This window comes from Pholis gunnellus (assembly GCF_910591455.1).
Source record: "Pholis gunnellus genome assembly, chromosome: 19".
In the NCBI taxonomy this organism is placed as follows: domain Eukaryota; kingdom Metazoa; phylum Chordata; class Actinopteri; order Perciformes; family Pholidae; genus Pholis; species Pholis gunnellus.
The window spans coordinates 14,953,041-14,978,653 of record NC_136546.1 but is presented as its reverse complement, the minus strand read 5'-3'; the positions used below and the strand labels follow the sequence as shown (position 1 = coordinate 14,978,653).

General features: G+C 41.4%; 3 protein-coding genes across 7 annotated transcripts in view; 1 reads left to right on the top strand and 2 right to left on the bottom strand.

Annotated features, from left to right (window-relative positions):
* The window catches only part of eya4 (EYA transcriptional coactivator and phosphatase 4), a 39,545-nt gene extending 22,596 nt beyond the window's left edge, over nt 1-16,949 (top strand). For 2 of the 5 annotated variants that reach the window (XM_079179875.1, XM_079179876.1), the window contains 17 exons: nt 455-576; nt 3,216-3,299; nt 3,880-3,957; nt 4,640-4,706; nt 4,850-4,992; nt 5,172-5,315; nt 5,564-5,646; nt 6,660-6,834; nt 7,966-8,108; nt 8,348-8,431; nt 11,034-11,123; nt 11,675-11,733; nt 12,031-12,191; nt 12,837-12,951; nt 13,164-13,285; nt 14,713-14,996; nt 16,181-16,949. In XM_079179875.1, coding sequence (XP_079036001.1) covers nt 455-576; nt 3,216-3,299; nt 3,880-3,957; nt 4,640-4,706; nt 4,850-4,992; nt 5,172-5,315; nt 5,564-5,646; nt 6,660-6,834; nt 7,966-8,108; nt 8,348-8,431; nt 11,034-11,123; nt 11,675-11,733; nt 12,031-12,191; nt 12,837-12,951; nt 13,164-13,285; nt 14,713-14,996; nt 16,181-16,261 — 2,035 coding nt within the window. In that variant the 3' untranslated portion in view covers nt 16,262-16,949. The remainder of the gene's footprint in view (nt 1-454; nt 577-3,215; nt 3,300-3,879; nt 3,958-4,639; nt 4,707-4,849; nt 4,993-5,171; nt 5,316-5,563; nt 5,647-6,659; nt 6,835-7,965; nt 8,109-8,347; nt 8,432-11,033; nt 11,124-11,674; nt 11,734-12,030; nt 12,192-12,836; nt 12,952-13,163; nt 13,286-14,712; nt 14,997-16,180) is intronic. The other 3 variants (XR_013767512.1, XM_079179877.1, XM_079179878.1) reach the window with 3 other exon arrangements.
* A 488-nt stretch (nt 16,950-17,437) lies between these two features.
* rps12 (ribosomal protein S12) lies at nt 17,438-20,451 on the bottom strand. The gene is made up of 6 exons (XM_079180471.1): nt 20,354-20,451; nt 20,183-20,229; nt 19,305-19,427; nt 19,012-19,114; nt 18,663-18,764; nt 17,438-17,525 (listed from the first exon to the last, which is right to left on the bottom strand). The coding sequence occupies exons 2-6, from the start codon at nt 20,194-20,196 to the stop codon at nt 17,463-17,465; spliced, it is 405 nt and encodes a 134-aa protein (XP_079036597.1). The 5' UTR covers nt 20,197-20,229; nt 20,354-20,451; the 3' UTR covers nt 17,438-17,462.
* Nucleotides 20,452-22,466: 2,015 nt separating this feature from the next.
* Nucleotides 22,467-24,156, bottom strand: LOC306711500 (SH3 domain-binding glutamic acid-rich-like protein 3). The gene is made up of 3 exons (XM_079180472.1): nt 24,020-24,156; nt 23,662-23,829; nt 22,467-22,580 (listed from the first exon to the last, which is right to left on the bottom strand). Exons 1-3 carry the CDS (start codon nt 24,062-24,064, stop codon nt 22,518-22,520), a joined length of 276 nt encoding a protein of 91 aa, XP_079036598.1. The 5' UTR covers nt 24,065-24,156; the 3' UTR covers nt 22,467-22,517.
* Nucleotides 24,157-25,613: the final 1,457 nt, after the last annotated feature.

The following is a 25,613-nucleotide window of genomic DNA, read 5'->3' as shown; positions in this document are numbered from 1 at the left end:
TGCTGGTTCCAGTCATGCATGTGGAACACATTGTAAAACTAAAGCATGCTGGCAGGCTGTGGGTTTGTATTGGAGCCCAGAAGTGCACACACACACACACACACACACACACACACACACACACACACTCCATAAAAGAGCCAGCAGGCCCGCAGACAATGTCTAGCGCCTCTGAACACATGCTCATGTAAGCTAACTGGTACGGAGAAGCATGGAGTTTATGACACGTGTGTGCGCGCGCGCGTGTGTGTATGTGTGTGTGTGTGCGTGTGTGTGGTTCCTGTGTGGATATGCAGTATGTCATTGAATGTGTTCAGTGAGATCTCAACGTAATATATAGAGGTGGGAGATTCTCCCAGCTGTGAGAGCATATTGCTGTTGTTCTGCTATTCATTCAAAAATCGCAGTTCATCTTTGTTCCTTTCCTCCCCCTCCTCCCCCTCCCTCCCTGTAGGTCTATGGAAATGCAGGACCTAGCCAGTCCTCATAACCGTGTGGGAGGTGGAGATTCGACGGGCTCCAAGCTGGACAAGAACAACCTTGGCAGCCCCTCCATCACCACCAATGGAACAGGAGGTGAGAGGGCAGGATATGTTTGTTACTGCAGTATAGTGAATGGGCAGTTGGGTCTGTCCAAAGGTCTTAATAACACTGTGTTTACACTTCTTTTGTACGGATTAAACAAATAGACAACATGTAAATTGGTGAGCTTTAAAAGGTGCTGGTAGGAGAATTCTGTTACCATTGGACAGAGGATGGTTAGTTGTTTCCAGCTAAGCTAATCAGCTGCTGGCTGTAGCTTCATATTTACTCTACAAACATGAGAGTCATATTAATCTTCTTATCCAACTCTCAAAAGGGGATTTACTAAAATGGGGAATTATTTCATTAAAGTGCTATGTAGAACGATCTGTGTTTTCATTCGAAAAAAGACCAGTAAAAGAGTGAGTGATGTCTTTTAAGAAGAAAACCCGCCGTTTCAGTCGACACATCGACATGTCATATTAGCAGTAATTGATGTCTCATTTCACAAACTAAATAAGAAAACACACTACGTCACACTACGGATGAGTGTAATAATGTAATGAAATACATTGCAAAATCATCATTTTAGGAAGATTTTCAACATGAAGAGATAAGTACTTTGCTCAGGAATTTATAGAGACGGAAGGAGACGTGCACATGCAATCGCACACACACACACACAAACCCCACGCTGGCTGGAGGACTTGAGTAAACCACTGGAGAATGTGTGTAAACACACGGTGAAGCACTTCTGCTCTTGTGTGTAGCCTGTGTGTGCGTGTGTGTGTGTGTGTGTGTGTGTATAAGCTGAAAACCACGCTGGAAACTCTACAAGAGCATTAAAGCGTCACAGCTCTCTTAGACGTCAACACCAGTAAACGCTCTCCTCTTTGTCTTTCCGTTTTTCTTCCTTTTCTTTTCCTCTGTCTGTCTGTGTTTCTCTCTTCTCGTCTTTTTTTTGTTTTACTGTCACCCTTGATCTCCTCATCGCTCTGTGCCTCTCTCCGCAATATTATTTTGACAAGGCAGTTTGATGTAATAGCACTGGATGTAAGTGCTTTTGTTGAGGGCGATCCTTTGATCTATTGCTGATTTAACAGGCAATGGAAACTAATGTAATGGAAAAAGTGAGATACCACATTTTAGTCAACTTGATGTGTCAACACACACACACACAAACACACACAGTCACAGAAATAGCCGTGCTCAGAGCGGACTCAACAGTGCATTCGGACCATATTAGAGCAAGTTAAATCATTTCTGATGAGCTCACAGTTAATGGTTTAAGCAGACAGAGCCGGGACTACACGCTCACAGCCAAAACAAACTACATACCCAACATTCCCCTCACCTGACATCAGCCAGAGCTCGGGCCCGCGGGCCATCTCCATGGCAACTCATTTGTCTTCATTAGGGCTTGTCCGATGGGTTGTGTTGCTCCCCGAGGGGATTAATGAAGTTGAATTAAATGGAGTTCTCAGATGGTCACTGATGATGAGTTTAAATCGTGTTCAGAGAGAAACAAGAAAAGTCACCTAATAAAACAGCGTGGCGGATGTTAAGGTGGTTAACAGGTGTACTTCTCTTTTGGAAATAGTTTGGGAAATGTGCTTTATTGCTGTGTCGAGAGTCTCTAGCTCTGTTAAAGTGGCTATCATCAATATGTTTATATTTAGGACGGATCACATGACTACTTGTATGTGAAAGGTAGGACTAACCCACAGATAATTAGCATCCGGCTTTGCAGTTCCCCCTCATCAATACTGCATGTTTCAGCGTCTTTCAGGTCACAAATGTTTTTGCTTCATCGGCGTAGTTTCCGGCCACAGCAGGCAGCTGTTTTCCGTGTCATACTTCCAAAAACCCACCGTATGCTACCTGCTCAGGACCCAACGGCAGGCGGACAGAGTTAGCAACTAGCTAGTAAACATAGTGGAGCATTTAACATCTTTACAAGCCAGATATTTTCTTTCGGGAGTTGTCGGAGAACAGAACTAAATGGTTTAAAGGAGAGCAAAATTGTATACTTTGTTAGGTGAACAGAAAAATGACTCCACACATATCAAGTCTATCAGGTAATAATATGTCAAAGATTGTTCCTGCTGCCCCAAAGTGGTCAAAAATATCAGTTATTGCAGGTTTAAATGGAAAGCTAGAGCCAGGAGATGGTTGGCTTAGTTGGCTCAAAACAGAGGGGAACAACTAGCATGGCTCTGTCCGGAGGTAACAAAACCAGCCTACCAGCCCCTCTAAGCTCACTAACATCTGTATCTAGATTGTTAAATCTGTATGAAAACCAGAGTGTAGAAACAAAAAGTTGCAGTATTATATTTCTCGAGCGACTCATTTGTCGTCTCCGCTGGTTGCCTGACTAGTAGGCAGATGTTTTATGTTTGGGTAGAGCCAGACTGTTTCCCTCTGAATCCATTTTTTAATGCTAAGCTAAGCTAACAATTTCCTGGCTCCAGCGCCATATTTAGCGTACAGATATGAGAGTGGAATTGAGGTTCTCGTGTTAACTCTTGGCAAGAGAGCAAATTAGCATATTTCCCAAAATGTCAAACCATTTCAATACCAATGTCTACCTTTTTAAAATAATCAACACCATGTCCCATATACCGTACCTGAGACTGGCATCTGGTTCTCAGTGCGTCGTGTCCTCACCACCTTCCCACCTTGCACCCCTTTAGGTGAAAACATGACAGTTCTAAACACGGCTGATTGGCTGTTGGGCTGCAGCAGCCCGCCCCCCGCCCAGAGCTCCAAGGACTATGGTACAGAGGTGCATGTGTGTGAATCCAAGGCCAGTGGTCATAGAGTATTACTTTAAATGCAAAAGGAATGGGTTTCTATAGTTAAGGCTGGTTTCGAGATCTGATTTTTCTTTTGTTCCAGAATTGCAGTGATTTTCTTTTGCTGTGCAGTGTTCCCTGCTCTTTGGATCCCATTGGATTTATCACAGTGTGTGCGGAGTTTTTACATCGTTGCAGGGTTCCCTCCAATTGTGACATTCATGAAAAGCTGGGGAATTTGATGAGTTTTACTGGGGAAGTAAGGCAATATCAGGGAATTTTTGTTAAAGCATCTCGTTTGATTGTATTTTTTATAATTCGATCATTACCTAACAATTAAAATATCAAGGAGGAGTTCAACTTCTAGGTCATTGTGGTGTTTGAGCTCTGACATTTTCTAATAATTATAGTGGGAACCCTGCAAACAGCATTAGCTCCCATACTCGAACTGCATGGTAGTTTTCTTCGTGTGTGTGTGTGTGTGTGTGTTTGTGTGTGTGTCTGTGTGATAGTACTTCATTACTGGCCTCCCCTAACACCGATCTTCTCCGTCTTTCTCAAGTGAAAACAGAGCCTATGAACAACAGCGATACAGTCACTACGTCAGGCGACACAGCACTGGACACGTACGCAGGCTCAGGTAACACACACATCTGCCCAAGAGAAATGTACTCATGTACTATTTTCCTCGTTAAGAGGAAAAACAAATTCACATGTCTCTGTACTCGCCAGCTCTATATCAGTCGTTTTTCCTCAGACGAACACACAAGCACCATCATCCATTTCGGCTCAGCGGTAGGCCTGCTGAAAGCTTTAATCCCATGAAGTATTGCCTGTCCTTGGATTGCGTCATCAAAGGCTGGCAGAGGGATGAGAGAGAGCGAGAGACATTTTTACACTTGTCCTTTTTTTTATAGACTCATATACGACCCCGTGCTCCCTCGCGCTGCAAAACACATACCCACCGGGACACAAAACCATTAAGCAACACACAGTGAGGGTTCAGAAGCAGCGGGAGGGGGGGGGTTGGTCAATATTGAGCTCTGACATCCCAATGACCACAAACAGACATTGTGTTTTACTATGAGGCCCGCTGTAAGGGTTTCATGGACTACAGTGCTCTCTAAAAGGGAAGAACTTGGCTCCTCTCCCTTGAAAATGCTTCAAATGATGTTTACTTGAACAGCGTTTCAACTCAAACAAGCCCCGAGGCCTTGAACCGTGGCGTTCAGAGGTGGTTTTGTTGAATGTGAAAGGAAACAGAAGATTTGAGTTGACACCATCCGTAACCTTGTTGTTTTTGATTATTGTGCTGTTTTTAGTAATCACCAGCAGCGGTTACAGCCCTCGTTCTGCCCACCAGTATTCCCCTCCGCTCTACCCATCAAAGTAAGTCTGGCTTTTTACACAACAGAAGCTGCTTTTCAAAGAATCCTTATCAGCATGCCGTCTCCTGTACTTTATCTTTACTGTTCTATTCTGCCATCATCTGTCTTGCATCTACCTCACCTTTCATCCCTCTCCTCTCCCAGGCCCTATCCTCACATTCTCTCCACACCGGCCGCCCCACCCATGCCGACGTACGCCGGTCAACCCCAGTTCAGCAGCATGCAGCCGTCGACCGTCTACACCGCTTACGCCCAGACAGGACAGGCATACGGACTGTCCTCCTATGGTATCAATAAACACGCATTTACAAAGACACTCAGTGACACAGTAGCTGCACTAACAAAACACATATAAGTTATATAATAAATGGAACTACAGGTCTAGCGCATAAAGAAAAACACACATTTGTAATGTACTCAGAGTGAATACAAACACTGTGTAATATTCTTGTTGTTCTTGTCACAGACCTCGGTGTGATGCTGCCGGGCATTAAGACAGAGAGCGGCCTGGCCCAGAGTCAGTCTCCTCTGCAGACAGGCCTCAACTACAGCCCCGGCTTCACCACACCTCAGCCCGGACAGACTGCATACTCACCCTATCAGATGCCAGGTCAGTTAGAAACATGCACTATCAAACACTTGAGTTTTTAAATGCCTCTCTTGTTACTCCCACTTCAATTTGCATTCTTTTCCTGTTAAAAATGAAGGAAATATCCTCAGTATTTTTATATTCTTGCTGCAAATGATCTTACCTTTCAATGCTATGACTTTGCACACGGTTTAAGTGTGTTTTCTGATTCCTATTTTGCTTGTCTGCGTTCCCGCTGTCTAATGCCATCCTCTTCTTTGTGTTCCAAGGTTCCAGTTTCACCCCTTCCTCAGGCCTCTACGCCACAAACAACTCAGTGTCCAACCCCGCCAACTACACTGCCACACAGCAGGTACCTCAATCTATATACTGTACGTGTGTCTGTGTGTGTCTCCTTCAGTTTAAGCTGAAAGTTAGCTCAAGTAACATTTTCCCAGGCCCTAAAAGAAAGCCCTTTTCCCAAAGGGAGTTCTTTCCAGAGCAGATCAACCATGCTACATGTTTGCTCATTATGCTGGCTCAAATTAAAGACGAGGATTCTGTATGGTGCAGTTGCGATAGTACTTGAGACCAGAAGTGGTTTCACAGTCATGCTCCCACACAATGCTTCCTCTTTCAAGAAATAAAATCTAATTACACTGTGAACTTGCAACAAACTTACGAGAGAAACAGACAATGAATCTTTGTGAAAGAGTGTTTTGTTCTGAATATTTCTCCATGTCCATGTGATGAATTGTATTGTGGTAGTAAAATGCTTAAAGGGGATTTTAATGTTCCACTATGATAGATGTGTCTGTTTAGAGGGAGAAAAGTCAAGGTTTGGCTTGTGTGGGTGGATTAAGGGGAATATAGTGTGTGTGTGTGTGTGTGTGTGTGTGTGTGTGTGTGTGTGCGAGACAGAGACGGAAAGGGAGAGAGAGACTTATAGACAGCAAGTCTGTGTGTATACAGTATGTGATGTGTGATTGTGCATGCTTGCATACACACTTTGCTGACTACACACCAACTGTACATGTGTGTGTGTGTGTGTGTGTGTGTGTGTGCATTCATGTGGTGTGCTCCACTTAATAAAAAAGGACTTGTGGAGATGGACGTAGTGACAGGTTTAGAGAACTGACTCATAAAAGCGCCCATCTCCACTGGGACAGTAAAAAGCAGCAACACAAGGCTTTAGCTGTTTTGGACATATAAACTACAGAATCGAGGGAATAAAAGATTAGAGAAATGAGAAGGAACACTTGTAAAATCTCTCTTCAAGAGTCAGTTTGAACCTCTCCAGACAAGGGAAACATCTACATTTTCCTATTTAATTATTTTTTGGTCTTTACACTCTTGTGTGCTCATAACTCATGTCATTCTCTGCAGGATTATCCCTCATATACGACGTTTGGCCAAAACCAGTATGCCCAGTATTATTCCGCCTCCACTTACGGGACTTATATGACCTCCAACAGCGTGGATGGCACAGGCACCACGGCAGCCTACCAGCTGCAAGATCCCGCCCCCGCCATGACCGGACAGGCTGCTGAACTTCACCCAGGTTTGTGTTTTAAAGAAGCAGATTATCAACACTCCACCGCAGTTCATAAATATGCAAACAAATGCAAGGTTCCTCACCGCTCCGTCATACTGGCTCCGTGATCTTGTAAACAGTAGAGAAAATACCACAGTTTTGAGTAACTGAGTTCAAAACTCTCTTTCACCCATGATGAAGCACAGGAAGTAACTTCAGACTGTAGCCGTAGCTATTTGGCATCGCACTCGCTAATTGGAGGGTCGGCACATGTTTACATTAGCCTCAGAGGATTTGATTAGAGTGAATTTATGTTAAATATTGCACTTCTATAGACAGGTCAGAGAAAGGGAAAAGAAGACAAAATAAGAAGGAGTAAGTAAACCCATGTGTACAGAAATATGGCTGGGTATTCTCTTTTTGTTTCTTTTTTTCACAATTTTCCTTTGGTTTATCTTTGCTGCAATTCAGGAGGCCTAATTAAATGATTTTTTTTCTCTCCTCTTTGAGTTACAGTTGGTATCTGTTTTGTTTGTTTTTTTGTCGCTCACATACTCTGTGCCTTTATCCCCCCCCCCCCCCCCCCCCCCCCCCCTCCCTCTTCTCTCTTGGTCCCCTCCCTCTCCCCCTGATTGAGACATAACAATACGAGAGCCGAAGCTTAGAGTCTGGTTCTGGTTACCACACAGCAGTGGGAGCATATGGCATTAGGAGGAATGTGTGTGCTCACATGTATGCTCCTGCAGAATTTTGTATCTTTGCAAAAAAAGCATCATATTACCTTTTAATTTATTGCACAGCTCCCTCTTCCCCCTCCTCTGTTAAATCTTTACATTGCATGTTATCATGAATCAGTCAGAGTACCATTGGTACTTTTGTTTAGGTCCATTGGTAGTCCTGAAGTTGATCTGCTGTGCCAATTACCTTGAATTATTAAACCTGACTAGATGGCTTATTACAGTATAAAGTCTGAGTTATCGCTTTTCCTGAAGTAGATACTCTAAAACACCTGTGGGATCAGCTCAAACCACATCATTACTGATGCTTTAATGCAGCGAAATAAAGTTTGTGATCGCTTGTGCAGTTCGAGACAGACATTTGATCGTTTGTAAATTCAAAATGTTTCAAATGTTTAGCCCTGCCTGTGTTTCCATACAGTCTCAGGGGACTTTGATACAGTGCAGAGCCCCTCCACGCCCATCAAAGACCTGGATGACCGAGCCTGCCGGAGTGGGGGGTCCAAGTCCCGGGGCAGGGGCCGCAAGAACAACCCCTCCCCTCCCCCTGATAGTGACCTGGAGGTAAGGGGCCGAAAAACACCCACTGACTGAGCACTCACTGACTGAATATCCCATTTAAATCTCAATGGATATGCGCTATCCCATTGATCGGCATCCTCTCTGTTCACTGATGTCTCAAAACAACAGAGGAGAAGGGCTGATAGAGACCAGGACCACCCATGGTTGTCCAATTAATGCACATATGGGCTAAACGGATGGACATAACCATCTTTCATCGTCTCACTTGTTTTGCTCTCCAGAGGGTGTTTGTGTGGGATCTGGACGAGACAATAATCGTCTTCCACTCTCTGCTCACGGGCTCCTACGCACAGAAATATGGCAAGGTAAGATGCTGCTTTGTTTTAATCTCTATAGCCATCCTGCACCATGTCAATCTATAAACGCGGATCTTTGTTGCCCTGGGCTTTGCCTCACAGGCCACATACAAGCTATGCCATGCCCTGTGATTGGTGGAGGTTGTTGCGTCCATAGACAGCATTCCAGAAAGGGCTGACAGAAATTATTAGTGCTGAAAATATTTAATTTTTTATTTATTTTTAAATGTTTTTAGCATATAGTGATTGAGTTCATTTTCTCCTAAAAGTAAATAATTGCCTAGGAAGATGAATATTTGTCAAAGATTAGTACGAGTAAATGTGAAAATACAAGATACGCCCATGAACTTACATTCAAAAGGCCTCATTTTAACCTCTAATTTAAACTTTTATGCAGTTTTCTATTAAATGGAACTCACAATGAGTATAACATTCCAATAAGCTTCATTTCCCTCAATATTTTATATCAACATTACACCTACTTCAGGAATATTATAGTAAATTTGTGATGACGACCACATACATAACTCTTTAAATGTACCGTATATTATGTTATAGGAAAACATTAAAAGTCATTTATAACTGCTATTGCCTACATTAGTTGAATCATAATTTAACATGCACATTTCTTACTTGGGCAGACGTTTATTTCGATCTTCATTTTGAACTTATTTGGTGGTCTCGCCCTCTCATCTAACAGCTACACTGTTTATAGTTTCCTTTATTTTAATAGCTCTTGGCTCTGATCTGGGATCATCCTATGTGGCCAAGGCTACAGATTATTTTTTATTGGGTGATGTCGTTTCCTGTGGGCACCTGCGTGGCCACCAGCCCTGCCTGTACGGGCTTTGCTTCCTACTCTGCAGCCTGCAGAGTCCATTCTGATATTCTCGTTTGGCAGTCAAAGAAAAGCTGGCACAGCATACACACATCATTTGGAGCCAGACTCACATAGAGCCATAGGAGGCCAGGCGTTTTACAGATAGGGGGCTGTAGGCACTGATGTACTTCCTATTGGCTCTGCAGTAGTGGAGTTTGCCGATTGGTATTTAATGGGCATAACTTGGGTGCTTGTGCGTCTGTCTTTGTTAGGAGTTTTAAAACCTTCAGAATGAGGCCGTTTTTGAATTTGAGGACATTGTGTTTGATCCTTACTTCTTCAGAAGCCTGTTTGAGGGTTCAGATTAGTTAACTTTAAGGTTAAGTTTAGGGGTAAGGGCTGAGGAACGCATTATGTCAATCAGTGGCCTCACAAAGATGGAAGTGCTTGTTTTACTTCCTTTTGGGGACAAAATGCATTTTCATTTTAGGGTGAAGACTTAATTTATGGTTAGGGTAAGGTCGAGGATTATAATATCATAAGTAGAAAAGCATTTCTCCTGACTTGCAAAGATATAATGAATGAAATGTTAATGGCTCAAATAAGGTTTCATGTGACCTCTGATAACGTAAAAATAATTTTCAGAGCATTTGTTCACCTCATTTGCTGCTGCTCTCAAGAAATGTAGTGGCAGCTGTGTCTGTTCACACCTCGCCCAAAATAGTGTTTACACTGTTGACATAGCAACCACAAGACCTAAGCACCCTTCTCATACGGGCTTTGAGGGTCTATCTGCTCTAAACGATGGTTCACTTATTAATACATATACATACATACACACAGAGTTATTGTAACGATCATGAGGTGTTGAGTTTCCAGCGCTCAAATGATAACAGCAGAGGTGGAGAGTGGAATTGTTTCAAGCTACCTTTGCCGGGACAAAGTTGTAATTATCTGTGATTGATTGAACTTGTCTGGCAAACTATTTTTTTTTTTTTTTTTTAAAAGGCCACCTCAGCCTTTATGGAGCCCAAAGCAACAGCCAAATTCAACTGCTCAAAGGGAATAAACACATTTCCGCCCCGAGTGTTTCGACACCCACTGATGTCAGTAACTCTCTTTGGCTGGCAGCCAACATAATCATTACCTGAGAGGCATAAGTGCCTCTTGTCTCTGTGATCGACAGGGAAGCAGGAAAAGAAATACGGTCAAAATTGCTGCTTTCACTATTAGCAGCTCTCAAGTTCTGTACAGCGCCACACACTTTCTGTGCCTGTGTGCCTCGCTCACTTTCACTGACTTTCATGTTAGTTTCTTTCTATTCTGGTCGTCTGACGGCGTCAGCGAATCGTGCGGCAAGCTGTCGTCCCTTGCTGACCTATCACAGATGATGGTTTTTGCAGCTGAGCCCCCGGCTCACACATACACGCACAAACCATTCACATACCACATACACTCTGTATCCCTTTGAGGGTGCCTACTCTCTGCAATACAGACATGAAGACACCCCCCCCCCCACCCCACAAACACCCCACCAGCACCAAGCATGAGGAATGTTGATGGGACAGAACAAGTGCAACCTGTCTGTCAGCATCTGCTGTGATGAGTGGAGCGTACCAACTCTAAAAGTGAGCGTGTGGGGGCCAGGGGTGTGAATTGGGAAGAAGTAGGAGGCGTGTCAAAGCACAAAACGTTTTTTTGGGACAAGAGGAAGTGACGTCTCTCAAATAGTTTTTCATAATGGTGATGTCATGAGGATAATGATGATGTTATCTTCCTCTCTTCCGTTAGGACCCTCCGATGGCGGTAACGCTGGGTCTGAGGATGGAAGAGATGATCTTCAACTTGGCTGACACACACTTATTCTTTAATGACCTGGAGGTGAGACACACGTCACACTGATACAAACAAAAACACACATTTAAAAAATGTAAAGGGCATGTTGAATACGATTTTCTTGCGCAAGTATTCAAATTTTGCACGGAGCCCAACATTAAGCGCTTAAATACTTCTACTAGTACTACTGTACTACCCTCTATTGGTGTAAGGTGGTGTAACATACCACTTACCGTCAGGGCTGCATCATGTTTATATTCTTATTTTAGTGCATACTGTTTTGTTATAATTGTTTGTATGAAAAATGGATAAATATATTTAATATCTGTAAACATATTTATATACAGAGCTAATTTGTGACTTTATTTGTCTTAATACAGTTTACAGTTACTACGTTGGTATTTATATATTATATATTTTGTCATGCTTCATTTCTATATATTAAATGCTCACAATGTGTACAGTAAAGTAAAGTTATCTACCCATGCATCTGTTCTTGTACTTCGGCTGCTGTGACACAATTTCCCTGCATGGAATCAACGGTCTTATTGTAACTTATTTGTGTGTGACTTGTGTCTGTGTGTGTGTGTGCACAGGAGTGTGATCAGGTACATATTGATGATGTGTCATCAGACGACAATGGCCAGGACTTAAGGTGAGGCTATAACAGTTCACATTGTTTAAATAATAATTTTGAAGTAAAAATAATTGTTGATTTCTGTTGTTTGGCTCTTTTTTTATGGTAATATATATGTAATAATGTTATGTAAATAACTGTAAACTATCGTCATTTCTTACTATATCTTTGCATTTTAAAGGTAGTAATGAATTGCATTCGTATAAATACACACTGCCAGTTATGTTTGTAGTGCTGACTAATGAAATAACCGTTTGATCTTTTTGTTCTACCAGAGGTGATTTTTCAAATAAAACATATCATTATTATTGACAGTACTTACAGTTTTGCAACTGATGGCTTCCATGCAGCTGCAACCAGCGCCAACCTGTGCCTGGCTACGGGTGTCCGCGGCGGGGTCGACTGGATGAGGAAACTGGCCTTCCGCTACCGACGAGTCAAAGAGATGTATAGCACGTACAAAAACAATGTGGGGGGTAAGCCAATCCGACAGGAGTTTGCTGGACACTGGGGATAGACCGGAGGGTGATAGAGAGAGGCAGGTTTTGTTTATTTGATCGTGTAAATTGTCGACTAGATTAAAGATCACAGATTAATGTTGTGTCTGAAAAGATTCATGGACAAAGGCTACAGTGTATAATAGGTTTAACAGCATAATAATGTTAAATGTATGATGCTTAAACTGAACAATTAGTTCTAGGAAACCTTTTCTAACAGCATTAATGAAAAGATTATTGTAAAATAAAACTGGAAAAAAGAGATAAAACTGGAATTGGAAGCCACATTCTGGAGGCAAGAATTAAATAAATACATATTAGTGGACGTAACATACAGTATATACATGCTGTCCATTTGTATTTAATTTAGATAAAGAATTCAGTCAATCTTTATAAAAACAGCAAACTACTGTATATAGTGATTTATATCTTTTTCACCAATTAAGCGAAACCTTCATCATTACAATTTGTAAAGCCATACTGTGGTATATCATGAAAGGCCCACATAACGACCATATATGGGTCTAACCCTAGTGGACTTTACCTTTTGCTGCTTTTAACCTATGTGTGTGTGTGTGTGTGTGTGATGCTTTGAAGGTTTAATAAAGTCATGCTGTGTCTTAGGTCTGCTGGGTCCTGCTAAAAGAGACGCCTGGCTGCAGCTTAGAGCAGAGGTGGAGGCTCTGACCGACTCCTGGGTCACCCACGCACTCAAGTCTCTGTCCATCATCAGCTCCAGGTGCTACTTCGTTACTTGTGTTCTTTCTTTCACAGAGACTGACATCACTCACCTACTCCTCCCCTATGCGTTAACTAATAAGATCAAGATTTAGAGCGTGGGAACTAAATCATGGACATTAACTCGTGATCCATTAACCCCTCTATCGATCCGTTCATCTGCCCCTTCACCCACTTTTACACACGACGGTCTGCTCTCTGTCTGTCCCACAGGAGTAACTGTGTAAACGTGCTGGTGACCACAACGCAGCTCATACCAGCGCTGGCTAAAGTTCTCTTATATAGTCTGGGATCTGCTTTCCCCGTCGAGAACATTTACAGTGCAACAAAAATAGGTAAGGCAGACATGTTCCATAAACTCTAAACAATAACCTCATATTGATGGAAAGGATGAATGCCCGTAAATTAACATCAACTGACTGTATATTCGACTTGTGGTATTTTAACGGTGCAAATGTCACATGTATTTTGTTGGTTGTTCATTATTTCTCATATTTCTCCATCTACTCCATATGTTACCGATATCCTGTTTCTTGTATTGATATTTAACTTATCGCTTTAGTTGGGCTCAGGTTCACTGAACGGCTGGTTGGGAATGTTTGAGTTATGTTTTATTTTACACCCTGTGTGTGTAACTGAACCCAGTCCACATGAAATCAATAGATCATGCTGGTTACACTTTTGCCAAACACACACACTTGACCTTGAGCAAGAGGCTATAGTAGTATATTATAGTAGCAGTAGTTTTATATATGAAATGAATAAATAAAATGACTATGATAATACGATTGCAACTAGCATCACAATACATTCTTATCTTAATCAGTGCTCCCTGTACATTAATACAATTACAGTAACTGTTAGTATAATGTGTTATGATTCAGGGTTATGTGATATTTCTCACAACTTTACAGAAATTACATAAATGCACTGTGAAACAGAGACCTTGACTGGCATTACTTGTAACATTGGGAATATAATCAAGCCATGTGAAATGAATTATTTTTGTATTTTTACGGTCGAAACGCATCATTAAATTGTGAATTTCAATCCCAAAGTGACATTGCGTTTGTGATTAAAAACACTAAATAACTTATTATAACTATATTGAGTGCCAGCTTACATAATTCACTTATTCTGAATCAAGATGACGAGTATTTTGCTTAACTATCACTGATAGAGCTGCTGCAGAAAAATAAGACGTTTACATGTTAGCGTTACAGTGAGGAGGATGTAGATAAAGAACACGCACGCACGCACACATACACACACACACACACGCACAAACTTAATTAGCCTAATTAGACCTTTTCTAAAAGGCAGTGCTTGATTGACATCTCTCTGACTGTCCCATTAGATGTTGCAGGTGTTAGGGTGGGGGAAGTTAAACATTCATCATTGTTATTGGTTCATGACGTTTGGTGACCTCACGTGATTCCAGCATAGCTCCACCCACTTTTTACCTGAGCAGCAGTCTAATTAGCCAGAATGATTGAAAGCACCTGTGTTACACCCAGTTTGTGTGTGTGTGTGTGTGAGAGAGAGAGAGAGAGAGAGAGAGAGAGAGAGAGAGAGAGAGAGAGAGAGAGAGAGAGAGAGAGAGAGAGAGAGAGAGAGAGAGAGAGAGAGAGAGAGAGAGAGAGAGAGAGAGCCTCCTCTCCTTCGCCTCACCCTTGATGCACACAGCTTTGCATTTTCATGTGTTTTATTTCCATCTAAACAATAAAGAAAAAACCTGTGAAAGCCATTTGTTTGTCTCCAGGCAAAGAGAGCTGTTTTGAGCGTATAGTCTCCCGCTTTGGCACTAACATTACATATGTTGTGGTTGGCGATGGGAAGGATGAAGAGCATGCGGCCAGCCAGGTAAACAAACGACTTCTGAACTGTGACGCCTCTGACCTTGTGACCCTCCTTCCTCCCCCTTGTTTATTTGTTTTTTTTGCAGGAAAAGAGAGTTGCTTTGAGCGCATAATGCAAAGGTTTGGCAGGAAAGTAGTGTATGTTGTAATTGGGGACGGTGTGGAAGAGGAGCAGGCGGCCAAAAAGGTAATGGACACGCAACCTCACCGTGACCCCGCCTTCTCCACACAGTGTGAGCTCTGATTGGACGAAGCCTGCCTTTCTTTGCTGTAGAGGATTTGTGATGGTCGTTTACTTTGTTTCTGCTCTACTTGCTGTTTTTTATTTGTTTTTTTTATGGAGTTACGGGAGACTTATGATTGCAACTGTCAGGGTGAAGATCTGAGATTGCAACCTTAGCTAATGTGGTACAAGTCAAATATACCAAATTTATGAGCCACCTGCAGCTAAATTGCGTCATATACTTCCTGACTCAACTTGATTTGTGTCACAATTGACAAAAAGAATGACTGCAAAAATGTACCCAGAGATTAAGCTTTGAACAATCTCATCCATTTCACATTTATTCAGCAATAATGCTGGTTTTTATCCAGTGGTGTGTGGTCGTTTTCATTCATACTGCAATATATGTGAGAGAAAAGTAGTTATATCACAACAAAACCGAAGTACGTGGTGATATACTAGGACATATTTCCTCAAGTGTGAATATAAATCCCATCTCTTCTCCAGCTTTGGGTTTCATTCATTATGCTGGGTGCTGGGATTGTTAAAGGAACAGTTTGACATTATGGGAAATATGACTATTTGCTTTCTTGCTGAGAAGATTTATACGAGAAGATAATGCTGCAACCAGTTAGCCTAGCTAAGCATGACGTCAGCCTGTCCAAAGCTAACAATCAGATTTCCTGTGTCTTTATAGCTCACTAATTAACAGATTATACATTGTTTGATTCAAACTAAATCAGCAGTGTGAAAACAAGCTTTTTAGCTTAGCTTAAGATCATGTTTACCCTTTTGTAAAGATATAACGTAAGTGAGCTTTCAAGTCACTTTGACTAGTTTTTAGGTTTCCTCATTTCCAGTTGCAATGCTAAGCTAACGGCTGCCGGCCGTAGCCTTATTGAACTGCAGTTATGAATGATTTAGTTCCTCTCATCTAAATTAACTCTCAGGACAAAAGCAGATGTCTATTTCCCAAAATGCCGAACTCTTCCTTTAGGCCTTGGGATTGCATGGGTTTTGTTTGCAGTGCTTTTTGCGAAGCAAGCAGCTACAAGCTACTGTAGTGTAGCTTGCATGACTGAAGGTGGCGGTGTGCAGCTTTGAAAAACTACAGCTGTTGGTTCTAATGATTTATGTTCACTCCACAGCACAACATGCCTTTCTGGAGGATATCCAGTCACTCTGACCTGCTGGCACTACACCAAGCACTGGAGTTTGAGTACCTGTAACTCTGAAAGCAATATGGACTCATGCAATGTTACCGCAGACGTGGTCAGCCCCCTTCTTTTGTACAACTATTTAAGAACGAATACACTGCATCTGTTTTTGTGATTTTTTTTTTTGGTCTCTGACAAAACTCTGAACGGTCTTAAGAAGCAACGGTGGTCGAGAAAAGAACAGTGGGGTTGAAAGACGACTCCAGTACCAAGCTCAGCCCCCCCGCCCCCCCCGAGGTTGCAATGCTGGGAACAGACCGCTGTGAACCCCACCCCACCCCGACCCCCATCCTCCTCCTCCCCCCCCCCCCCCCAATATCTACCGTCCTTGCAGCTAGCTGACTGAAAGCCTGTTCAGGCTTAAGACTTCCCTTGGCCTGGGAGAAGAGATTTCCTGGGCACCTTGGTGTTTGGTTTGTTCTGGTGCACACAGACTAGTATCGGGCCTGTTGTTGGTCACCTCGGACGAACTATCTTCAAACAACACGGGCTTTTCTGTACAGCCATTATGTGTGCGGGAATAACAGCTGCTTTTTTTTTGTAAGTGTTTTCTTCCTGGTGATATAATCATCACAACACAGTCTGCATCAGAAACTTGTGTAAATTATTTACAATAAACTTAAGGGACAGTGGTATGTTTTTTTGTCAAAGAAATTCAATGTTTGGGGTCTTTGTTTTTCTTCCTCTGAATTTTTGTAATTGTTTGGGCGGGGGGGGGATTGAGGATGTGCGTCATGATGTGTTGTGCCTTAATGTGTTTGAATGTCTTTTCTTTATTCAGAAATGTCTGTATGTAGATATAAAGGAGAACTTATCCAAATGACCTATGCATCTTGTCTTCCCTAATGAAATGTTTAAACTGATCAAACTTCAGATTACACCTAAAAATAAATGAATGTAGTGCAGCACATTACTGAAAATGCCTCGTCTCCTGTATAGCACATTTTATATATAGGAAATACCCAGACAGATTTTCATAATCATGGTGTAAAGATCATTAACACCCCACAATTTGAGCTCAAATAATCCCAGTGGCACTTGTTCTTGCTGAGGTTATCGTTTACCACCATGAACTGTGCAGCGTTCACATTATTAGTTCAGATGTACAGTACGTTTTATTGTAGCTGACTTAGTGGTGGTCATTTAAATATCCAAAGGGGGGGAAAGAGAACACTTCAGACAACTGTGATCATTTCCACTTTTTATTGACATTTTATTTCTTGCCTTTGAAGTATTCCTCAATCACATCCTTTGCTTGAGACTCCTTGCCATAGTCCTGTAGACAGAAAGATAGTTTGAGATGAGCAACTAAGCATCAAATTACAGCCCTGGTGATTTTACTGGCCAGTTAAGCTAAGTCACATCTGTGTCAAGTGTATGTCAACCAAAATATCAGCAAAGACATGCCAACTGTTTGGTTGAGATCATCTAAAAACAATGTTAAAAAGGAGGCCATGTGTATTCTTGTAAACTAAAGCGTTTACATTGAGTTCCTCACTAAAAACACACTGAGCATCGTTGAGGTCTAAAGACGTAGTTCTAGTGCATTCAAGCCAACTCAAGCATTTCAAATACAGCATTATTTACATTGCGGCATAGGTTGGCACTTTTAACGCTACTATTCAGTGGCCCTTGGGTGCACGAGACTGAAAACTGTGGAGCCACTCGCTACCAGAAGTAAAAACCTCTACAGGAAACTTTGATTTAGAAACTGCCTCCTCAAAAGTGTGTCCACCAAAACGGAGTGACAGGTGTAATTTCAGATATATAATAGTTTTTCTAATACATACGATACATGTTTGCAAACCAAATCTTATTTTCTTAAAAAGGTACATCCATTATAAGTTTGTATTAATGCTCAAATATCCGGCCTAAAAAACATCTTTCAGGCTCCGCACTAAATGACACCAAGTAGAGCAACACTTTTGACACAGTCTATGTATCCGCTTGTTTTGAAGCCATTATAAACATGTTACGTGGAAATATTCTAGTTGTCTTGTGCATCATCTTACACATTTCCACAAAATACAGAACTAATAATATCTTTGGAAACTAGAGATCAAAACAGAGGTATTTTGATTTGGACACATACAGCTCCCACAGCTGAGTTTAAAAGAATTACAGCGATGACCCGTCACTCATGGTGCTCGGTCACATGTTACTATTTGTAGCCATTCTTAGGGACCCCAGACATCACAGGTAGACGACGGGGCTCGTACCCTGGCAGTCATCTAGCCAAACGTTATCATCAACAACAGCTGCATGGCACGAGGCACAGCACCTGCACTTGACTGGCAGATCTCGTCGAGTCTCAATGCATCTACTTAACAGCAATATGTAGGGAGTTACGTCAATTCCATTGGGTTTCTGGCTTGAAAGCAGGCCGAATATAAAGTCCCAGAGCATCATTTACCTTGACCACGACACAGCTGCAGCCCACAACCTTGCGAGGTTTGCCCTCTCGGTCGATCTTGCACAGACCGACCCACTCGCCGAGCTTCTTGTTATCGTCCACCTGAATAGAAGTGACGACAGCATTTTTAAACTTGTGTCACACGTGACTAATGTTCACTGAAGTGTAGTCACATTTGCATTCACATAGTATCTCATACAGAAATTGGGAAGCAGTGGCAATCTTGACACATCGTGCAAACTTCCAACTCAAATTTCAGTGTCTGAAGTCTTGCTTTATAACATTACTTCATGACCTCGGGCTTTTCATTTTAACATGTGAATTTGGTGCGGGGGAGCAAGCGCAGTACCTTTATCAGGTTGATCTGATGCTCAGCACAGAGGGCTTCCACCAGCTTCACATATGTGGGCTCATCACAGTTGCCTGCAAGGGCGCAGAGATGGGCTTGACGCCTGCAAAAGAAAACAAAACCATCAAATAATTGCAGTAGGGGCTTATACACCCATTTGCGCGTCGCACAAAGCGGGGTAACATTGGCAAGCTTCCACACGAAGAGTTCAGTAGAGGGAGCCAAGATATCATCAATTAGATACCCACTGAGGACAAAACCAAACATTGATGACATAAAATAATTAAACTTACTTGTCCAGGGCCTTGGCAGCCTCACGGATACCACGGGCGAGGCCATCGTGGATGAGTGCGGTCTTGAGTACTTCAGGGAGAGCAGTGTTGACATCCATCACACCTCCAGCTGCAGCGACGCCGCTATCAAAAACAGGCGGACAAGGGGGAAGAAGTTGAAACTTCACCGATATGGATATGGCAAATTAGTGGATTCCAGCAGAGCTTCCCGGCATTGTCAGAGAGAGGATCTCACTCATTGTAGAGAGAAGGGGTATCCGACAAAAGAAAGTTAAGTCATCATTCAAGCGCCAGGGAGCTCACCTAAAATCCAGGTGTATGCCTCAGTAAAGATGGAATGCTTATTTAAATTTTTTCTATTATCTGGTTTCATTAAATATTGCGTATGCTCTTCAATTGAAGTGCTTTGAGCTCTTTCAGCTACTTTTAAATTCAGATTGCTGCAAATTGGGAATCAGTTTAGTACAATTCACGTAGCATCTTAACGTCGCTACAACCACGGACTTTTCGGCACGTAGTGAAGTTACTTGACTTAGCAGAGCAAGCACACGAACGTTAAACCATCCCTACACTGTATGCTTGACTGCTGTAACCGTAATAACATGCCACGCGGAGCTATGAAGCGGTCCCTTTCTCCGTTAACATGCAACTGTGCGAAGCTAGTCGGTTAGCTTTAGCAAATCAACAGGCTACACCTAACCGTGATCACCGCACCAGTCACCGTCAGCACCAAGTAACGTTTCCCAAAATACTTTAAAATTACAGCATCACTAACACCACCACTTCCATTTTCCACAGAAAGTCAGCGCCGTTTTTATAGTTAGAAAACCCTCATTGTTGGCTAACGTTAGCAACAATATAAAAAGCGTCATGCTCACCCTTCCTCGGCCATTGTTGATTAATGATGGATGGTGTACTTAAAGTTCTGCAATAAAGAACGGAAATGAAAGGAGAGTTATTATTCGTCACAAACAGCTCACTGTGATGAAGTTATATATTGAGATGTTTGATTAATCTTCTAGATTGTGCCGGCAGTCGAAGAAACACACCCTGTCTTCCTCTCGGGTAGCGGTTAAAGAGGACGTCATATCCGCGCGACATTGCTTTAAGTTCACCAGGCCCCCGTCTGTGCAATGGTGTCCAATGTGCTGCCTGTTGTAGTTTCAACGCTCAGCTGAAAACAAATAGATAAAACATTAATACATAACTAAATGAATGAATATACGCAAAGTATGCAATATGATAATAAATGGTTATAATTTGTTTTTTATTCTTGTTTTCTTTTCCAACTGAAACAAGTAGGATACTCTCCAATATTGAGTCCCTGAATAGAGTTACCCGTATTAACTTTTCACTCCATTAATGTACATTTCAAGCCTTTTTCGTATTGCTTTATTTGATAAGGGACAGCGCACATTAATAAAAACAGTTAGCCAAGAGGCTATTTTTCATCTGTAGTCCCAAGGCAGATGTTACAAAGTAAACCTAAAAACAGAATATAAGATAACATTTACAAGGTTATACAATATTGACCCTTTACAAAGCTTGCACAAACAATGAAAGAAGTGAGAATATTAATTTAAGTCATCATTCAAGAGACTTTACTACCTTGTCAAGTACTACAAGACATGCTACACAGAGGCTCTCAAATTCAACACACACAAAGCAAGTAAAATGAGGGATAACTATGTCAAAATAGAAACATGGACTAAAGACAATATTATGCTGCATTGTTAGACACTAATAAGCATCCATGTCAGAGGCACAAAACATCAAAGCATGCAGAGTATGTGAAATATATAAATCAGTCAGACACAGCTAAACAACAATAAAAGACATGCATGCAGGTAGATGAGGGTCGACCGGCAAATTCAAGACAGACAGACAGATGACATATCGAAGGAAGTTCATCACAGACAGATTGAGGACAGTAAGGTTCCTATACACTCTGTGTAGTTTATATAAAGTCTTGCAAGGGGGCTTTTTTAAAAATATTTACAGTAAGTTCGCTAAGCAGCTTACAATCTCTGTTTACTCAGCATACCGTTGAGTTTTGCATTTTGTTAGTTCACACATACAAGTACTTTGTGGTTACTTCGGTCACTATTAGAGGTAACTATGGTTAGACCTGTAACCTTTAAGTGTGGTTGTGTGTAGTTTTGGTGACACTATGGTCTGCTGGGGCAGCAGCATCTCGACAGCCGATAGGAAGAGACTTAACAAACTTGTCAAGAAGGCCAGCAGTGTGCTTGGGTGTCCACTGGATATGGTGGAAGTGGTGGGAGACAGGAGAATGATTGATAAGCTATCATCCCTGATGGACAACACCTCCCACCCCATGCGGGACGGCCTGGCAGCTCTGTGTGGCTCCTTAAGCCACCGGCTGATTCACCCCCGGTGTGTGAAGGAGAGGTACCGCAGGTCCTTCCTTCCTGCCGCTGTCAGGCTGCACAACCAGCTGTGCTCACAGTAAACCACACAACACAACACACAAAAATCTGTGCAATATAAATACACCATGCAATAAAAAAAATATTCTGTCTGTCTATATCATATTTTCAGTTATATTTGAGTTATTGTGGATTTTTTTACTTAATATTATTTACTGTTTATTACTTCTTTACTTCGTTATAATACTTGTGTTGATCTTGTGTTTTTACTATATCTTGTTTGCACTATAATATATACTGCTGTAATCCTGTAAATTCTACTAATAAAGGATTATTTTTATATTTATATATATATATATATATCTTATATGTTGCTGTGCTGATGCTCTGATCTGATTCGTTAATAAAAAAAACCCAGTTGAACTGAACACTTTGAATTGTTGAGGGAATTGTTTCTATGGGAAAACCCCTAGCCGGCCACAATATTACATTATACATCACATTATGTGTACATTATTGTGTTTCCATAAAGCCAGATTATGCAGCTCACTTGACAATCTGCAGATATACCACTTGTACTAGCCTTTTACAAAAATAAGACATGACAATACTCATGTTAATGAGTGCATCAGGCAGCGTTTTACTTAAGAATTGAAGAAAAGAAGGGAAGCCCTTCCACTTCTCTGTAAAACAAATAAATTCCCTAAATTGGGGTATTATCCATCAAATGTGAATGAGGCATCTATCATAATAAAACGAAAGGAAACAGAAATGTTTATAGAGTGTATATTTATTGTTGTCTCATAGCAGGTCCCCGTTCCTTTTAGAGCTTGAGGAATTTCTCTATTGCTTCGTCCTCGATTGCATTATAAAATGCGTTGTAGTCCTAAAAGAAAGAAATAAAGGGTGTCGGGGGTCAGAGATTTGTGGGTGAGGGTGGATAGAGAGACAGAGAAATAGTAGCAGATATCATACACATTTTTCAAACTATTTTTAATATATTTATTAATACTGTAGAGAGTGTATGCCGTACATGTTATATACTCCTCTAACTAAAGAACGTAACTAAAAATGATCACGTTATAATCGTAACTATATAGTACTTTGCACTTAAAGGCAGGGTTGGAAATCTTCTAATGTTTTAATGTTTTTGATGAAATTCTAATTACATCCAGACAGCAATCAATGAATCAAATAATCTGAAAAAGAAAATAAATCTGGTATCTGTGGCTGTCGCAGGACTGTAATAAGCCTGCCTGCTTTCGTGTATTCTGCCCGAAAACTTTTTCTTGTCACCGGAGTTTTCCACAAGCTGTGAGTACGAACTATAGCCATGTTGTTTAGGTTCATTATGATATGTATAGGTTCATACTGATTATGATCGGTGAGTGGCTCTGAAAGAAGGCTGAAGGGACGGGCTGCCAGTGTTGTGACTTGGCGACCTTCTTACTATATTTAGCAACTTCTGGAGCTGGTGCTGCTACCTGTTTTCATCGTAAAAGAGTTGGCAACACTGGGCTGGGTTTTTCGGTGGGATGATTTTTTTTGATTTAGCATGCTCTTGGTAAGATTACCAACTGTACCTTTAATTTTTTTTTTTTGAAACCTGTAAGGATCAAAGTTGCACTCCCAAAGCCAGAGCAGCTTTTCTGTCATGACAAACGCTGAATGGAATGATGAAATAACTCAGAACCTTCCAGGAGCAACCTGAAGTGTGGGTGTGTGTCTTTAGGGAGTTATTATAGGGTGTGTACCAACATACCTGCGTGTATGTGAATATAAACTACACTGTAAATATTTATTTAATTGCTGTGCCTACTCCCTAGACTACCAAAGTATTTTTTCCTCTTTCTAAATGCAGCAAGTGCGTAAATGATTGACATTTTATTAACATTCCATTACTTTTGAGAAAGTGTTTTTGTCAAAATGTCGTATTATACATTTGCAGGTTATTGTGTGAGACTTACCCCACAGTAGTTTTTTCCATTGCATATCTGAGGGGGCAGTGCAGTCGGGTTCCCTGCCAAATCCCTCATTAAATCCTTCATTGAAGCATCCTGAGCAATGTCCACAGCTTCGTAGCGGATCTTCTTGCTGTCCAGGACGTCGAAGATTTGTTGCTGCCATTTCTTAATCTGGAAAGGACAGTCTTTCATCAGTTACATACACGGTCAACATTGAGCAGTTTGTCTACAGAAACAAACTGTACATGTGAAGTATGATATACGGAATTCACAATGCCTTACGCCTTTTGTCAAATGTTACTAATAAGCCAATGTATTATAATAAAACAAGTAAAAGAATGAAGCAAGTAAGATTGCGTACCTCTTTGGAACTGCTCACGCTGGTGTAATACACTTTGAGCGACATATCTGCTATTTTACCAAGAACAACAAAGAAAATGCAGGAAGACAGACTGTTCTAGTGTCCTGAATGCAGGTATGTGGAGCTGGTTTGATGCAACAGCAGACAAGGTGAGCAGGTTTGGACACGACTCACCTGCCTGCATGGACACACCCACTTGTGTGACATACCATTTCAGTTGTAGAGCCTGCCTGTGCTAATTGTGAAAGCAAAAACACACGCGCACTACCGCCAGTGGTCGAAAGTAACTAATTACATTTACTCAATTACTGTACTGAAGCACATTTAGAGATAGTTGTTGACTCAAGTATTTCCAGTTTGGGTTACTTTGTACTTCAACTCCACCACATTTCAGAGGTACCTTTTATACCACTACACAGGGCTTTTTCATTTTGGACATTTAGACAGGAAAAGCAGAGATGTAAATGATCAAATTTATGATGGCTGAATTAAATTTTTGCTGCTTCGACATTGTGAATAATGTGTTAAAATAATTACTGATGATTGTGATGTAAAGAATTTACACACGTTAGGAATTCCTTTCTGTATTTGATGGTGTATATTGTATCTTGGCTGCTGCTTTGGTCAACTTGAATCCCATTTGCTCCCTAATCTGCAGGGTGTAATCAATACAAAACTCTGCCAAATGAAAAGGTGCAAGTGTTGTAAGGAATGCAAATGTATTGATCAGATCACATACAACAAATAAAGCAATTTTTCAACCAATACAAAGACAATGTAATCAGTATCTTCCCACAGTACAGTGGACCTTATCTTTGTGATTTGCAGAATCTCGCAGAAAAACTAAAATCTCTTCAGGAATAAGTATGAAAATAAGTGTTGCCCGTTTAAACAAGTGTCATGTATGTTATTCAAAAAATTACATTTTCAGTAGTCCCTTCTCTCTAATACAGTGATGTAGAAGTGTACGTCAGGGTGTGTTGAATGGCCCGATCACTGTTAATTGTGGTTTCTGGTGCAACATACTTTCAGCCAGGTGCTATGTTACTCTTTATATTTAGTGAAACTGCATGACATAGGTTATTGATTGCTTGAGGCATTTGGTCATCACGAGAGAACGAGCGGTTCAAGCTCATAACACACTCTCCCAGCCAGGTCTTCAGGGACCCTCTCAACAGAGTCATCAACATCAGCATTGTTGTCTTCTGGGCCGCGACTGTGTGCATGCTCATTCACTTGGGTATTTTGGCCTCTGAGGGAGATAAGGAGGGTGACAATTGCAATCACAAGGATGTCTTTAAAGTTGCTTGATATAAAATAAAATGGTGCATATCAGCTACGTTGTTTTTAATACCTTCCATCAAGTGCTCCATTGCTCTTGTCTTCCGTATCTGGCTTTATTGCTCCTCCAAACCTGCTACTAAACTGAACCATGGTACCTGAAAAGTAAAAAGAAAAAAAAAAGTTTTGAGCTGAACTAAATACTGGAGGAATCCAGAGCAACTAGGTTTATGTCATCTTTAGACCTGCATTATCAGATGCACAGTCGAGTGATAATCACAGTGGTGGGCCGTCAGGGCCAGCAAGGCCTTCT